This window comes from Fringilla coelebs, assembly GCF_963513975.1.
Source record: "Fringilla coelebs genome assembly, chromosome: 4".
Taxonomy (NCBI): Eukaryota; Metazoa; Chordata; class Aves; order Passeriformes; family Fringillidae; genus Fringilla; species Fringilla coelebs.
This window is the reverse complement of record NC_140032.1, coordinates 14,593,200-14,609,163: the sequence shown is the minus strand read 5'-3', so window position 1 is coordinate 14,609,163 and position 15,964 is coordinate 14,593,200. Positions and strand designations below refer to the sequence as shown.

The window sequence follows — 15,964 nt, the reverse complement described above, 5'->3', positions numbered from 1 at the left end:
CGCGCAGGGTCCGGCGGGGCAGCGTTTAACGCGCTGCCATCGCCGCAGGGCAGCGGCTGCGCCTGCACAGCACCGGGGGGTCCGACGGGGCTCCCTGCTGTACCAGCCTGGCCTCCCGGAGAATAACCAGCCGCTTTCATGATCCTTCCAGTCCAACATCTCTGCCGTTGCTTTCTAGCCTGCCTACCAGAATTTGAGACAGCGCGTTGACAACTTTGTTTCTAACCATTTGGCAACTCATACCTGGAGTCCTCATCTCAACAAGAACCAGCTGAGAAATAACATTAGACAGCAGGTTCTCAAGTAAGTGACAGCTCTGGGATTTCTCTGAACATGCCCGTGTACTGTGATAGGTGATAGAGGGTCTGGATCAATGTAAAGTCGGTTTCTTTCTTCAGAGAAACCTCTGAAGAAGTTGGGTTGTTTTCCCCTCACAGTGTTTAAAATATAAAACTGCTGGAGGTAGTAACTTGCCATCAGTATTAGTCAGAATTAGACTACAGATGTTCTTTGATCTGATCCAAGCTTATGCAGGGGGGGAAACCTCGATTTTGACTTGAGATGTAACCCCCTAACTAAAGGCTGCCTTTACTTTTCTTTTAAGGGAGGTGTTAATAAAATTGCAATTATCATTTTTAGAGGTAAGGAGAAACATTCCACATACTAAACTCTGCAAACTATAAAGCTAAAGTCACAAAATAGAAAAATAGATTTAAATCTAGCTGGACAGAGAAGAGGTTTTAAGAACTGGTTTTATGTTAAAATTTTGTCAGACACTTTAACCTGTATTACGTTATTTGCTGAAGGTTCCTCCAATCTTTCTTCTCAAATTTTGGACTCACAAGAAACATTAGGAAATTTCTTCAGAGTACCATGAGTTTGGCCATTAAATTGGGTCAAACCACAGATTTGGGAACAAACTTAATCACTTGTGCTGTGGTGGTACCATCGGTGACTTGTACTGAGGCCTGTTTGGTTTGTAGGGAGGGGAGCAATCTTTCTTGTTGAAGAAGCAAAGATGACGAGAGGTAGCATATGTCCCACAGAGGACTACAGGGGTCTAAAGAGCTGTGTGTTTTCTTTTCTATAGCTGTGTGTTTTCTTTTCTGTTTTATTTTACTGAAGATTAAATGTGTTCTATAAAGCTGCAGAACTTGCCACCTAATACTGGGCAGAAAGTAACTTAGGGTAGTGACAAGTGGTTTAGTAGTTATTTATGCCTCATGCCATCTATAATTCATCTCTTTTTTGCTATGGTAATTGGTAATACAAGGTTTCTTCTAAATTTTTTTCCAAAATAATGTTTTTTGCAGTTAGATAACACTTTTAAGTGTAACTACTAATGATGTAACAACAGGGTGCTTGTTGTATTAATTCTGTGTGCTTGGATTGTTTTGTTTCTCTAGCAAATTTTTTCTTATGGGTAAGGCACAGGCTAAATGCCTAGCTGTGGGAATGCTCAGAAAACATTAGTGCTTCATTGGAGCGCATCTAAATCATCATATTTCATTAATATGTTCTTAAAAACTAATTTTTCATACTAATTTATGTAACTTTGTTCCAGGTCTGGAATGTTGGAATCGGGAATTGACAGAATTATTTCTCAGGTTGTGGACCCAAAGATCAACCACACATTCAGACCTCAGGTGGAAAAAGCTGTCCATGAATTTTTAGCCACGTTGAATCACAAAGAGGAGGCAGGCCCCAGTACAACTCCAAGTGAGGAGAAAGCAGATGCTTCTGTTACAGTACAAGGTATTCTGCTATTTCTCTGAGCAGTCTATTAACAAAAGAATGGGGATTAAGAGAGCAGAATCATTGACTAGGTTTTCTGCTACCATAACATTGTTAGTATCAGTATTAGCAAGCTGAGCTCCAGGCAGCATGCCAGAACACTTGTCTCTTACTCTATGTGTAAAGGTAGAAAGCACAAGGGATGTCACGCTGTTATGACCATGTTACTCCTTCACTTCTGCTTGAGATTATGAGGGATCAGTTTATTGTGGGGAGAGAAGTTGGTCTCAGATGATCAGATAAGATATAGACTGTAAGAGAAGAATGATGCAACTTTTTTGTCTGTCAGTAGAGATGAAAGAATTCTTTAAGAGACAGTTACCTTTGCAGTTGCTGTGTGTCATAAAATTTGGATGGCTAAGGTCCTTACCTGTATTAATTTCTAAACACTCCTGCAGGTAACTGTCTGTTCTTTCCTCTCTAAGAGGCTCCACAGCAATCCATCTATTTGTAACTTTTATTTAAATCCCTGCCTTTTTCCGATGAGGCTCACTTCCTTTAAGACAGGTTAACAAGCCAGCTGCAGTTCTCAGTGCTAGTCTAGTTAATGCTTAGTTGTCCATCTTCAGAGCTGGTTCTAAAATGATAGAAAAGTGCCTAGGTATTTCTGATAGTTCTGTTGTTGTATAGTCAATATGCTGAGTCAATTTGCCTTGACATTTATGGAGATATTAGAGGTGTGAGCTACCGACTTTCTCTTGCAGTCTATATACATATAGAATATATAATATATATTCTATATATACATAGAATATATATTATATACGTAGTGTTTTAGCCACAGTCATCATCCTACTTAGGATGTTGGTGAAGTTGACCAAGGGTTATGTTCAGATGTCCCTTCCATTGACAATCCTCACTTTCTCTAGGCAGGGCTCAGGAACAGTGGTGTGTCACAGAGCAAATGGATCTCCAATAATCATACAATGCTTGCTGCAGGAATGCAATGTCTTGGAGATTTTTGTTCAGTTCTTTGTTTTTTTTTTTTTTAGCCAAAATCTCTCAAGGCAAAATTAGTCAAATATTTTAGTTAGGTATACGTATTTTGTAGAAAGTGCTTATTTTGTTTTTCACATCTTTAACCTTCTATCAGAACAGAATTACGGAAACTAGGGTGAAGTAAAACTCTGTAAAACTCTGTTCTTTCTTACTATTCAAGGTGTCTCTGCTACAACTCCAAGTGCTAATGTAGCTAGTGATGCAATGTCCATTTTGGAAACAATAACTTCTCTTAATCAAGAAGCGAGTGCTGCCAGGGCTTCAACAGAGACCTCCAATCCCAAGAACAATGACAAAGTTGCAAAAAAACTCTCATCTCAGCAGAGTGTGGATGGTAGCACTGATAAAGAGAGAAATGCAGAGGACTTGCCAGACAAAGAGAAAGCAATTTGTGACCTTTCTGGAGAAGGGGCTGAAACACTTGCAAAGTGTGAAGATTTAAATGAGCTTCCCTGCCAAAGTGAAGAAATAAAAAATTCAGCAAAGGATACTAATATGTTTACAAGTAAAGATATTCCACAGGAAAGTGAAGATATGAAGAGTAAATTATTGGATAAATCTGACAAGAAATCAGAGAGCAGTGAAAAAAGTGAAAGAAGAAAAGAAAAGAGGGAAAAGCTTGACAAGAAATCTGATCATTCAAAGAAAAGCGATGATACTACAAAGTCAAAAGAAGAAAAGCAAGTGAAAGAGTCGGAACCAGTGAAACACTTAGTTCCAGAAAAAAATAGCAATAAACATAAAACAACTGAAAGCACTAAAGAAGGTATGGTGTGGGCAATGGTCTTCCTCAAAATATGGATAAGGAGTGAGGTTTTTAGGTTAATTCAGGAGTTGAATCAGTATATTTGGAATGTAAGTTTTCTGCTAGTTCTGGCAAACTGGTCTGCTAATGGCAATTGGATTTGATCTATCTCTCTTAACTGATGTAGCTGAATTAGGAGTCAGATGACCTTTGATTTCTCAGGTATGTGATTGGTCATCTTAATCTGGCAGATTCTCTCAACAATTTCAGTCCTCATTTCAAGTTTATAGTTGAATCACCTCAGAGTAATTTTTGTTTTGAATAAACCAGCGTTATCTGGGTTATTTCATTACAATGTTATAATATTGTTTTCTTATTTCTAATTCTTAACATAGTTTTGTCTTCAATGACAAAATTGGTGTTTTGGTAGAAGTTTAACAGACTCAGTGTGCTGCCTTACAGCTCTTTTTTTCTACTTTTTCCTTTGCAAGAAAATATGTTAATAGATTCAGATATGGATGTACTCAGTGACATCACGGTCAGCTCTGTCCATACCAGCGACCTTTCTTCCTTTGAAGAGGAGAGTGAAGAGGAGCCTGTAATTTCTGACAGTACTGAAGAGGGGGAGATCACATCAGGTGGTAAAATAATTACATTGTTAACTGGCAATAAGGAGTATGTAAGGCTTTTGTTGAGTGTAACATGTTGTAAATTTGAGGGTCTGCAATATTGTACCTACCTATGAGAGAGGCTTTGAATGTGAACTGGTTAATATTCGTGCAGTTGCAAAAGATTAGTGGGTTAACTTTTTGAATATTTTTATTCATATAATATACTATATTCTAAACATTGTAAATCTTTTTTATGCTACAGTATTACATAGATAACAAAAGCACTTAATGGTGAATGTCACTTTCTTCCCCTCCCATCTGCCGTGAATTTGGAATAACACTGGAGTGCTTTGTGATCCCATGATAGTGGTGGTAGCTGACTTTGTAGATCAGATTGGGTTTAGAGCTTTAGGATTCAGGGGCTTGGCCACAGTAGAAAGAACAGGAATGGATCTAGCTTTAAAAGTTCAGAAACACCAAGTTGTTTCACTGACTGTGTTGCCTTTTTGTTTTTTCCCTGTGTAGTACAGACTTCAGATGGACTTCTTTTTAATTTAAGGAGTTAGTAGTTAATAAAACTTTCCACTTTTTAATGCAGAATGCCTTAGTACCTGAATGAGTTCTCTCTAGTATGCTCACAGCTTACCTTTTCTGCTTCTAAATTATATTCTAAAAATGTAATTTAGAAGCACTGAATCTCTTGTGTATTCTCTGGCTTTGGTCTTACTTGGAAACATGACAGATTGCGTTCAGTTATGACTAAATATTTATGAAATGAAGACAAACCTAAATATGCTTGATGAATGCAAATAATTTGTACAGTATTGCACTATACCTAGTAATAATGATAAAACTGGAATAGATTTATTTATGTTTACTTGATTAATACTTAGATGTGTATAACCAACGGTGTGTTTTGTGTATGTATTTCAATAAGCCAACTAGTTTTTATGTGCTCAAATACTGTACTGATATTTTTGGTGCGGGGAGGACTAGAACTTAATACATAGCAGAAATTATATTGACTTCTCATGCATAGCTAGCTACTAAATACTATGTGTAAAGAAGTAGTGGGATTAGAGGCAAGAGGGGTAAGCCCAGTTTTTGTTGTGTCTTGGTTTATTACTGGGCTTGTATCGTGCAATTTTTTGGCTGAATGATGTACACAAACACATCAATGCACTTTTGATTTTTTTCATTATCTAGTGATATTTTGATACTAAAAGGATTTAATTTAACTGTTTACGGTTTTAGAGTAAATAATGGTTGTGTTTTGTGTAGCTTTGCCTTCTCAGAACTTATGTTGAAAGCAGTGCCCTAATTTACCAATATATCCCTTCACTCAACTTCTTTTCAGATGAAGAGGAGAAAAGCAGTCAAAGTAAGACGAAGCCCCATGCGAACGAGCTGAGCGATGGGAGAGCCAAGCCCGTCCGCCATGCTTATGTCCGGAAGCCTTTCCTGTACTCCAAGTACTTCAGCGATTCTGACGACGAGCGAACCGTAGAACAGCGCCGGCAGTCCATTGTGAGGGCGGGTTTGCTACTGCTCACTTTCTGGCCCCAAAACTTTTTAGAGCAGAAACTCCACTTCTGGTTTGGTGCGAGGGGGAATCTTCAGTTTCTTCTCCCTTTGGGTTCCCCCCCCGCCCCTTATACTACAGCTGCCCTTTCTTCAGGTTTCCATCAATATGGCATGATCTGATTTCCAGCACAGCACTTTGCTGGTTATAGTTTGAAGACTTCTGGTAATGAAAGTAATGACAGAGTTTTCTATCTCCTTCCCCCTGCCCCAAAATACTGTGACAATTTGGATGAAAAAAGTAGCCCATATCTACCTGTAGCCTGCCTTCAGTGGGGTTTTTTGGTAGATCAGGCTTGTGTAGAGTACTGCAGGCTTCTTCATTACCCAGCTCTTTACAAATGTAGTCCTTCCTGACCATGAAATCAGTAGTTTGTAGCAAGTCTGCAGTCACTGAGAATGGAAACTGGGATTTAAGCACGTGCACTCTGTTCTGTGGCAGAAGGGCCAGCGCAGAGAAGGGGGAGCAGCAGTTCTTTTAGATTTTCTCTGTTGGCCAGATCCATATATTTATACTTAAAATAAATATGTATATATTGTATGTACATACAGATAAAACATACGTTCTTTGAGAAGGTTGCATAGCTTCAGTCTGCAGTGTTGAGCAGCAAGGAAATTCTGAAACTCAGCTAATTTAACTTCAAAAAATACTAGAGGATTCCATTAACTTTTATCTGATTTCAAAGGTGAAAACTATGTTTTAGTTTTCTGTAAGCTACAGTGTTCTATTTTCTATGGGGTTTAGACTTATGTTTTTAGTCAGAGAATGCTCTTTGACCTCATGATAAATTGTTCTCCTTGGTTTTGTATCTCTAGGCCAAAGAAAAAGAAGAGAGACTCCTCAGAAGACGAATTAACAGAGAGAGACTTGAAGAAAAACGTAAACAAAAGGCTGCAGAAAAGACAAAATCCCTAAAAACTGGAAATCAGAATGCTAAAGGTATGAGAAGAAAAGCTTTGAGTAGCCCACACCGCCCTGCTCTCACTTACCCTCCATAGAATAAAACATTCAGCTTTGAATAATGGTCATATAGGGCTATAGTCATGTCCTTCCTTTAATAACCCAACATCTCAACAGAGATATAACAGAAAAAAAATGTAATGCAAAGAATTAATACAGAATTTCTTCTTCACTTTTTCATATATCCATTACACTATTTAAGCTTAAAATTAACACCTAACTGCTATTCTCTGCTATGTCTTAGTACTCTCTGTACTACTTTCTGTCATGTTTATAGCTGAAACATTAACATAATGATGTGTATGTATTTCACCATTTGTGTATTATTTTAGGAAAAATTGGCTTGCAATTAGAAGAACCTTCATCAAAAAGTCTAGACTCGAAAACAACTGGTACCAGCATTAAGGATGTGCTTAAAGAACAGAAATTTTTGGAAAAAAAAGTGGCCCTGAGCAGGAAAAGAAAAAGAGATTCGAGGTATTTATGTATTTGCTGAAAAGGACTTATTAATGTTTTGAATATTCATTTTTGCAGATTCAACTTTGTACTTAGCCTTATCCATTTAAACAGTTTTTTTCTTAAAATATTTGCATAATATTGTTACTAATAAGCATGAAGTTCTGGAAGAAAAATTGCAGCTGATTAAATATGTTGCAGCTCAGACTGCAGTAGCAGTCTTTGTGGTTTTTCACAGAATGGTAATAAAGGCATGAGAATGGAGAGCTTTTACATGTTTGTGCATCTAATAGGCAAGTCAAGTTGGCTTCATCTTTAGATATATGTTTCAGGTAGATATGTACCTTTGCACATAAGTGTCTACATATAGGTAAATAGGGGGCAAGGAGAACTGTTACCCATTTTACAGGGACAACAGCAGTACTAATGTCATCCTCATACTGCTTAAAAGCACTGGTATTCAGGGTATTTTTGAAGCTGATATATATAATTTTACAAGAGAAGAAAGCCTGGGTGCTGTGGTTAGTCAGAAGTTTGGTGGTCATGCTCTGTTTCTGTATTTTTAGTGGGCATTTCTCTCTTGCATTCAATTTTGAAAGCAGAAAGTTTGCAAAGTAGCACTAGGCTGGTACCGATTGTTCTTTGTTAAATTGTCCAAATACCTGTTTCAGGCATGCTGAAGATAGCTGCAGAAAGAAAAATGAGCCATCTGAAGAAGATTCTAAAGAAATGCAAAAGACAAATGAGGTAGGTGTCTCTTAAGTATAAATGTTACAATCTTTCTTTTAATTCTGATGGCGCTCTTTCATATGTCCACACCAAATTGCATATAATTGCATTTGTTCTCACTCATAAGTTTTTCCCTGCCTGTTCCTTCAGTTATATTAGTGATCTGACATCACTGTACTAATGTTTTCTGAATTCAAATAGTCACTGAAATGTGGTCTGTGTATTCAGTGCTGATGCACATTGTAGTAGAACCTGAGAGATGCAGTTTGAGCCCTAATCTGTGAAGCATGCTGGGTTTTTAAAAAGCAGGGTCTTTTATATGTAAAGACTTGAGCTTGATCTGTTTTAACTTCTCGCTGGAAAGTTAAACTCACTGTGCTCCACCACAAAAGAAAAGAAAATTTTTATGGTGAGAATTTTATTAATAAAATTGTTTAAACTAAAAAAGGTGGGAGTAGAAGTTCAAGTAGCAGTCTAGATGTACCTTTTTTAAGTTTTGGTGTGTTGTTTAGTTTCAGATTTTTAATTACAGTTTTGTTTTACCAGACAGCATAATAGCTATTTAAGGTAGCTTACAGAGTACTTGAAATTTTGACTGTCTATTCCAAAACCTTTTAAAGTCATTTTAGAAAAATTACCTTATGAAGAAAAAATAATAAAGTTCAGACAGCTTAAGGATAACTTCTGCTTTCAATTTTTCCACTATAGCAGATAGCTGAAAGGAAAATGGCAATTTTCATTTCCTGGCTAAAATGAATTTTTATTACAATATTAAGTGTAAAACCTATTAAGGTTTTTTTCAAGAATTTCTGCTTGCCAGTTCCATTCAGGCACATAAGTGAGGGAACTGTGTAATGTGTACTTATATATATTAAAAAAATCTCTTTTGTAGACCTGTGAAAAAAATTCTTCCAAAGAATTGAAGCACAATCATGGAAAAAATGAAATCTGTAAACAACTTAGAAGACTTTCGGAATGGGGGCATTCAGCTGAGGAAAGCAAAAGTGATTCTAAAGCAGAAAAAGAACATAAAAGAAAAACTTCCACTTCTCTTCAGACTGAAGTAGCTCAGCAGGACAGCGAAACAAGGGATCTAAAAAAGCAACTGGATAAAGCAGAACTCAATACTGAAGAACCACAGAAGCAGAAATCCATATCTAAGAATGAAAAACACACCAAAAAAGATACTGATGCAGAAATTCAACATACGAGAAATTCTGCCAAAAAAGAAGCCAAGTCTTACAGAGATAAAAATGAAAAGGAAAGAACTGCTTTAGAAGATAAACTTCCTTTAAAGCACAAATATAAAGGAGATGGTATTCACAAGTCAGGTGAAGATGTTGAACTTCATTCATTTGAGCGAAGTTTGAAAGGAGAGGATGGTGGCCAGAAACATAATCAACAAATAAAGGTTTCCTCAGACGACAAATGTGAAAGAAAAAGTAAACACCGAAGCGAACGGAAAGTGTCAGTAACAGGGAAAGATGGAAAAAACCCTTCTGAATCAACCTTAAAAGCTGAAGAATTGCTGCGGAAGGAAAACAAAAAAGACAAACATCTCTCAACAGACAAACCAAGAGCGGAATGCAAGACCAAAAGGTCCTTGAGTGATTCTAGGCCACAGAAGGATTCCCTAAGTGCCTCAAAGCAACCTGGTTCAGCATCACACAGAAGGAGTGAAAGCTACTCAGAAGATAAACATGAAATAGAATCAACTAACTCTGATAGTAATGTAAAACTTGAAGATGGGGTTCATAAAGATAGACGAAGATCTAAGAGCCTTGCAGAAGACAAGTTTTTGTTAAAGTCCAAGTCAAAGAGTCATAGTAAACAGTTCAAAGCATCTGAAACAGAATTACAGGATTTAACAAAACAAGACACTGGACAGAAGCTAGACAAAGATAAGAGCATGGAAGACAATGATTCAGATAAACAGCACAAATCCAGGAATGAAGATAAAGGTTTGGAGGAGTGTAGTGCTGAGTTTCAGCTTGCAAGTGGCCCACAGTCAACTCAGGGATCACAAAAAGACTTTAGTCACAGAGTTAAGTTACATTCTGGAGAAAAAGGGGCTGTAAAAGAGAAATACAGAGGTGATAAAGACTTAAGTAATTCCAAACTAGAAAGAAGGTTCTCTGGTGAAGGTCATAAAAGCAGAAACTTAAAACACAGCAACAAGGAAATCAAGAAGAAGGAAGAGAGCATCAAATTGGAAGATAAAGATACTAAAGAAATGGATAGTGGGCATGAAAAATTATCTAATGTTACAATGGCAGTGGATAAAAAACAAAGCAAGAAGGTATCCTGTGAAAATAGGAAAGGCAGTATATCAAACCAAGATTTACTTAAGGAGGAAAAGCAATCAGCTAGCACAACTGAAAGCAGCCAGGTTCCAGCCCCTCAAAAGGTAACTATGAATAATGATGACTTGCATGCTGGTCATGAGAAAGAGCTGATTGAACTTGATTTGAAAAAAACAAAAGCACAGGAATCATCTAACATTGATGGAAAAAACATTCAAAACTCTCTCCAAGCCACAGATGCCAAGTGTGCAGTAAAACAAAAAGGATCTCGTTCTATTTCAAATAAGGAGTTAAAACACAGCTTGACAGATCCTGCAGCTTGTGAATCACAGTTTCTCCCTGGAGTGGAAAAAACTGTTGAACAAGAAGATACTTCTAATAAACAAGTTGGTGCCTTAGACTCTTTGTCCAAAAAAGCTTCCATGGCTCAAGGTCCCAGTAAACAAGGGGCTTATAAAACAAGTATTGTGTATGAAACAAGTGGTAGAACTTTAAAGAATGCATCCAGTAAGGATCAGGCTTCAAAAGATAGCAGAAGACCAAAGAATTTAAAAACTGTGATAAATTCTAATTCAGATGATGTTCCTTTAGCAATTAATTCTTCCAGAGAAGATGCTGCTGATGCCAAGTCCATGGATATGGATATGTCAGATTCTACCGATTCTTTAGGTACCATGTCTAAAGAATGCCACAATTCAGATGGGACTTCCTTATTGGAAGATGCTTTCCCTTTGAAGAATGATACAGCACAGGTTGTCTACATGGAGCAAGATCGTGCAGTGCCGAGTTCGGTCATGAAAGATGATGGTGACAACACCATCGTGGCAAACAGTATGGAAAAAGTGAATGAGGTGTCCCAGCCTGATGAACAGGCAATGGAACATAGTACAGCTGGGTTGTGTAGGCGAGAAGATTACAATGAAGCAGCAAAGTCAGAAGGCTCTCAAAATAGGAAGTTAAAAAGAAAAGAGGGAAACTTGATGTCTGGCATAACTGAAGATCATGGAGATGTAACAACAAAAGAACTTATCCCAAGAAGAAAAGGAAGAGAGTGCTTGAAAATAGATCCTTCCACAAAGGGAGAAAGAAGCACAATAATGGATAGTGTGGAAAAGAATAAGGTGCATAACACTGATGATATGATCCAGTCTTCCTCTGTTTTAGTGCCTGAAGGAGCTCCTGAGGAAAGTTTCAAAGGCTCTGTTATAGCTAATGGGCAAGAAGGGACTAATGTTGTTGGCATGGACAAAAATGAAAGCAATGCTGTAGGTACCAGTGCAGGAAGTAGCAAACTTAGTTTGTTGTATAGCAGCCTACAAAAAACTACTGCCAGTGTGATAGGAACTAGCACAGAAAAGATCACTGAGAGCACTGCAATGGCAACTAGTACAGGAGGAGAAGGAGCTGAGGGTACATCACATTCTGGAAAGGACAGTGTTGCTACAACCACTTGCTCAGAAGAAAGTGAGGTGACAGTAATCTGCACAAGCATAGAAGCTGATGAAGGTTTCACAACAGGCATATGGGTAAAACGTAGTGAGGGCTGCAGTTTTGTCACAGGAGCAGATATTGGTGACTGTACTGTTGCAGCAGCAGAAGAAGGTGGTGGCAGTGTTGTCACTGAAGGATTAGCAGAAAGTGAAAGCTTCCTAACAAGTACAGAAGGAGAAGAAAATGGTGACTGTACCATGGTTGATGCAGAAGAAGGTAGTAAGGATTTAGTGAACCCAAGTGGAGTAGAAATTGAAGACAGTGTAAATAGTGCTGGGACAGAAGAAAAAGATGATGCTGTGACTAGTGCAGGCTCCGAAGAAAAGCCAAAGACCTCAACTTGTGTAGATACAGGCAAATTTGAAAGTTCTGTGTCCTGCTTAGGTGAAATGGAGAGCGATGGAGCTGTAACTAGTGCAGGGACAGAAACAGGTGAAGGGTCAACCAGTGGTGATAATTCAGGTGAATTTCGGAGCAATGTTACAGCTGGCCAAGTAAAAGAACATGAAGGTACTGTGACTTGCACAGGTGCAGAAGAAAGAGGTCATAACTTCATCATCTGCTCTGTGACTGGTACAGATACCCAAGGAGAAAACACTGTAACTGGTGCTTGTGTTGCAGTGGTCACAGACAACACTGCCACAGCTGGAACTAGTGGTGACAAATCTGAGGATACTGTAAATGGTGAAAGTGCGGTGACCAGCACAGGCATAACCCCAGAAGATGATGCTGAAATTTCAGCAGTCTGCACAGGGCTAGAAGACAGCAACGAGGGATTTGTAGTTTGTTTAGAAACTGAAAAATGTGAAAGTCTAATGGACAGTACAAGGGCAAAGGAAGAAGCCAGTATCACTACAGTCAGTGTAGGTCTGTGTGATGATGAAGGTTTTGTGACTAGTACAGGCTCAAAAGAAGAGGATGAAGAAGGTGAGGACATAGTGAGCAGTACAGGAAGAGGAAATGAAGAAAATGAGCATGCTTCTACTTGCACAGGAGTGGAAAGTGAAAGTGCACTAATTTGTATAGGTGCCGAAGAAAGTGAAAGTTCCATTATCTGCATAGTTGCTGAACAAATGGAAGCTGAGTCAGGTGTGGCTGGCACAGATATAAATAAGCTTACTGTCGACAGCATGACGAGTGCAGAGAAAGAAGCTAATTGTGGCACAGACTGCAGAAATGATAAAGGCGTTGTTGAAAGCAGTGTGACCAGTGCAAGTGCTGCAGATGAGGGTGCCTTAGCTGCACAGACAGGAAAGCGTGAAGGTACCTTGCTTCCCTCAGATGCTGGGGAATGTGAGGGTCCCATGACTAGTGCTATGGCCATGCAAGATAAGACACAGTTTGGTGCTGAAGATAAACAGGAGACTGCCATGACTTTCTTTGACAGCAGAGGACTTGATGCCTCTATAAGTAGTGGAGTTCCAAAGGAGGAGACTTCTCTTACTCCTGCTGACAGAGAAGTAAAGGTAAAAGGTGATGTCATCTCTACCAGCACAGTGGAAGATGCTCCTTTACATTCAGCCACAGATGCTGAAGAAGGTCCACTTGCTGTTGCAAGAGTAAATGAAGGTGGGGAAAACTCTGTGATCTTAATAGACTCTGAAGACACAGTGCCTATGCCCAGCACAGCTACAGAGTTTAAAGAGTGTGTGAATACTTCCAGCTGTAAGCAGGAGAAAGATGAGTGCGCCATGATTTCCACCAGTATTGTGGAAGAATTTGAGGCTCCTATGTCAAGTGCAGCTATTGAAGATGATGGTCAGCTCCCCTCTGTGAAAACAGAAGAAATAAATGAGAATACTGTGGTTTCTGTAGATATGGAGGTATACGAGGTTCCCATGCCTAGTGAATCCAGCACAGGAGGAGAGGATAATGGTGATGATGGAAGTCACCCAACTGCTAGTGGGAAGGAAGAAAAGGATGAGTGTGCTATGATCTCCACAAGTGTTGTGGAAGAACAAGTAATCCTAATGTCAAGTGAAGTCACAGAAGAGGTGATTCAACATATCCCAGACACAGAGTCAAAGAATGAAACACTAATGATCTCTACAAGTTCAGCAGAGTGTTTTGAAGCTCCTATGTCTAGTGTAGCTGTGCAAGATGAAAACAAACTCACTGCTTCAGAAACAGAAGGAAGATACGAAGCTGCTATGATCACTACAAGCATGACAGAAGAATGTGAGATAGTCTTGATCAGTGCAGCACCACAAGCTGAAAGTGAGCTCATTGTAGCAGGAGATGAAGGTGCCATTCTCTCTCCAAATGCATCAGAGGAATGTAGGGTGGTGGAGACCACTGCAACTGTAGATGAACAGTTTGGACTAACTGCTTTCAATGCAGATGGGAAAAACAAAGGTTCTGTGATTTTTGTGGGAGAATGTGGGGCTCCTGTGCTAAGAGTTGCAACTGACAGTGAAGATCAACACACTGCTTCAAATGTAGAAGATAAGGAGGAGGGGGCAATGATCACTCTAAGCACAATGGAAGAATGTGATAGTCTCTTCACCTTCACAGTCATAGAAGAAAGTCAACTTCCTGCTGAGAGCACAGAAGTGAAAGACAAAAGTGAAGAAATTTTTAATACTGCTAACCAGATTGAATGCATCCTTTCAACTACAGGCCCAGAAAAAAGTGGGAATTCCTTGCTTGTTATTGGGAGAGAGAACGAGACACGTGAGAGTGGGGTGAGGACAGAATCAGCAGCATCACAGGCCACAATAGACAGTGAAATCACAGAAACAGATGAAAATGCAGTGAACCTCATGAGTGTAGATGAGGCTGTTTGCGTGGAGATTAGTACAGAGACTGCTGAGAGTCCTTCCCCAGAGGCAGGTGAGGATGATGAGCAAGCAGAAGATGTTTTGCATGAGGACGTTCCATCGGAACTCTCTAGTACGATTTCCGAAGCAGCGAAAGAGAGTGAAGCTGTAAAGAATATAAACTATAAATTAAATTCGAACGTACTTCTAGAAAGTGACTTACCTGAAATAAGGACTTCCCTGCCTAAGACACAGGCTCTTTCCTTAGTTTCTGCAAATGAAGTGACTGTAAACACCAACCATGGTGAAGTAACAATAGAAGCAGAACTAGGGAAGAAAAGGGACCTCACTTCGTTGCATGTAGAAAAGCTATATGACAGTGATGACAAAACCAGCTTGGTCAAAACAGGTGATACTGGCGTTGAAGTTACTTTTCAGAAAAGTAATGCAGCCTTTAATTCAGGTGAGGATTTTTTTTTTTAAATTCTTCAGTTCATAAGTTGTCATAAACAGATGCATTTTACCGTTATAGTTAGGAATAACTTGTACTGTTTAAATATACCTCACTTCTTCATTAGTTGCAAAAATGGCTGTTAATACACTTAAGAATTGGTGACAAATAAATAAGTATGTGATTCTGGGCAAACAAGACCAACTGAGTACAATTACCTGAGCTGTGTTGGATAACAAATATTAGAGTGCAAGAACTTACTAAAATACATTGACTTAAAGTTGTCAGCCAATATATAAAGTTATTTGCAAGGGGTAATTATTGTGGAGGTACACATGGGTTTTGTTATTAATGTGTTACAAAATTCAAGAAGTTTTTTAGGAAAGAGGATGCATTTCATTTTGACATATGTTCATCATTTTAGAAAGGTAACTTCATAATAATTTTGAAGGTTGAGATTGGACATCCTTAATCATAACTGCAGATTTTCTCTGGGTTATTATTTAGTGGTCATGTTCAGATTCACTATATTACACTTAATTTTGTCTTATGAATACACTTGAAATGATTCTGCTTTGTGTTGCAAAGGAATCAGCCAGTTATCCTAAATAAGTATTTTAAGTGAGCAATAGATGTTTATTTTAAATAGAAAATGATAGTATATGGCATTAAGGATGTTATACTCTATATCCAGATCTATTTTTCTACACTAACATTTGAAGTGAATCTGCATGGTTGCTGGTTTCTAAAATACAGTGTAATGAACATCCTACTATTGTTGACCTTTCATCTTTTTAACCCTCTGAAGTAGCTGAAGCACCAATTCTTTTTGAACATTAATGAATTGTGTAGGTGCTGTAATGAAGTCAGGGTTGTGACTTTGTTATAAATAAACTGTAGAAAAATCTGATTATGCCACAGGAAGTGGAATGATGCTGGTCAAGTACTATTTTTTTAAATATTTTCCTTCCCATGTCTCTCTTTGCTATAATTTTAAAAAAATATATAATGTGGATTTAGGTCCAGTTTATTAATGGCTGGCTTTATTCTCCAGTTTTATTGAGTTTTGGGTTAAGAGAGCTGT

The 15,964-nt window shown here is 38.4% G+C and overlaps 1 protein-coding gene across 2 annotated transcripts in view; it reads left to right on the top strand.

Annotated features, from left to right (window-relative positions):
* BOD1L1 (biorientation of chromosomes in cell division 1 like 1) overlaps positions 1 to 15,964 on the top strand; it is a 36,841-nt gene that overhangs the window by 904 nt on the left and 19,973 nt on the right. The window contains exons 2-10 of one of the 2 annotated variants that reach the window (XM_084205137.1): positions 179 to 303; positions 1,565 to 1,755; positions 2,954 to 3,559; positions 4,030 to 4,176; positions 5,507 to 5,676; positions 6,547 to 6,670; positions 7,024 to 7,168; positions 7,819 to 7,894; positions 8,769 to 14,892. In XM_084205137.1, coding sequence (XP_084061263.1) covers positions 179 to 303; positions 1,565 to 1,755; positions 2,954 to 3,559; positions 4,030 to 4,176; positions 5,507 to 5,676; positions 6,547 to 6,670; positions 7,024 to 7,168; positions 7,819 to 7,894; positions 8,769 to 14,892 — 7,708 coding nt within the window. Of the gene's footprint in view, positions 1 to 178; positions 304 to 1,564; positions 1,756 to 2,953; positions 3,560 to 4,029; positions 4,180 to 5,506; positions 5,677 to 6,546; positions 6,671 to 7,023; positions 7,169 to 7,818; positions 7,895 to 8,768; positions 14,893 to 15,964 lie in introns of both variants that reach the window. The other variant, XM_084205136.1, reaches the window with a different exon arrangement.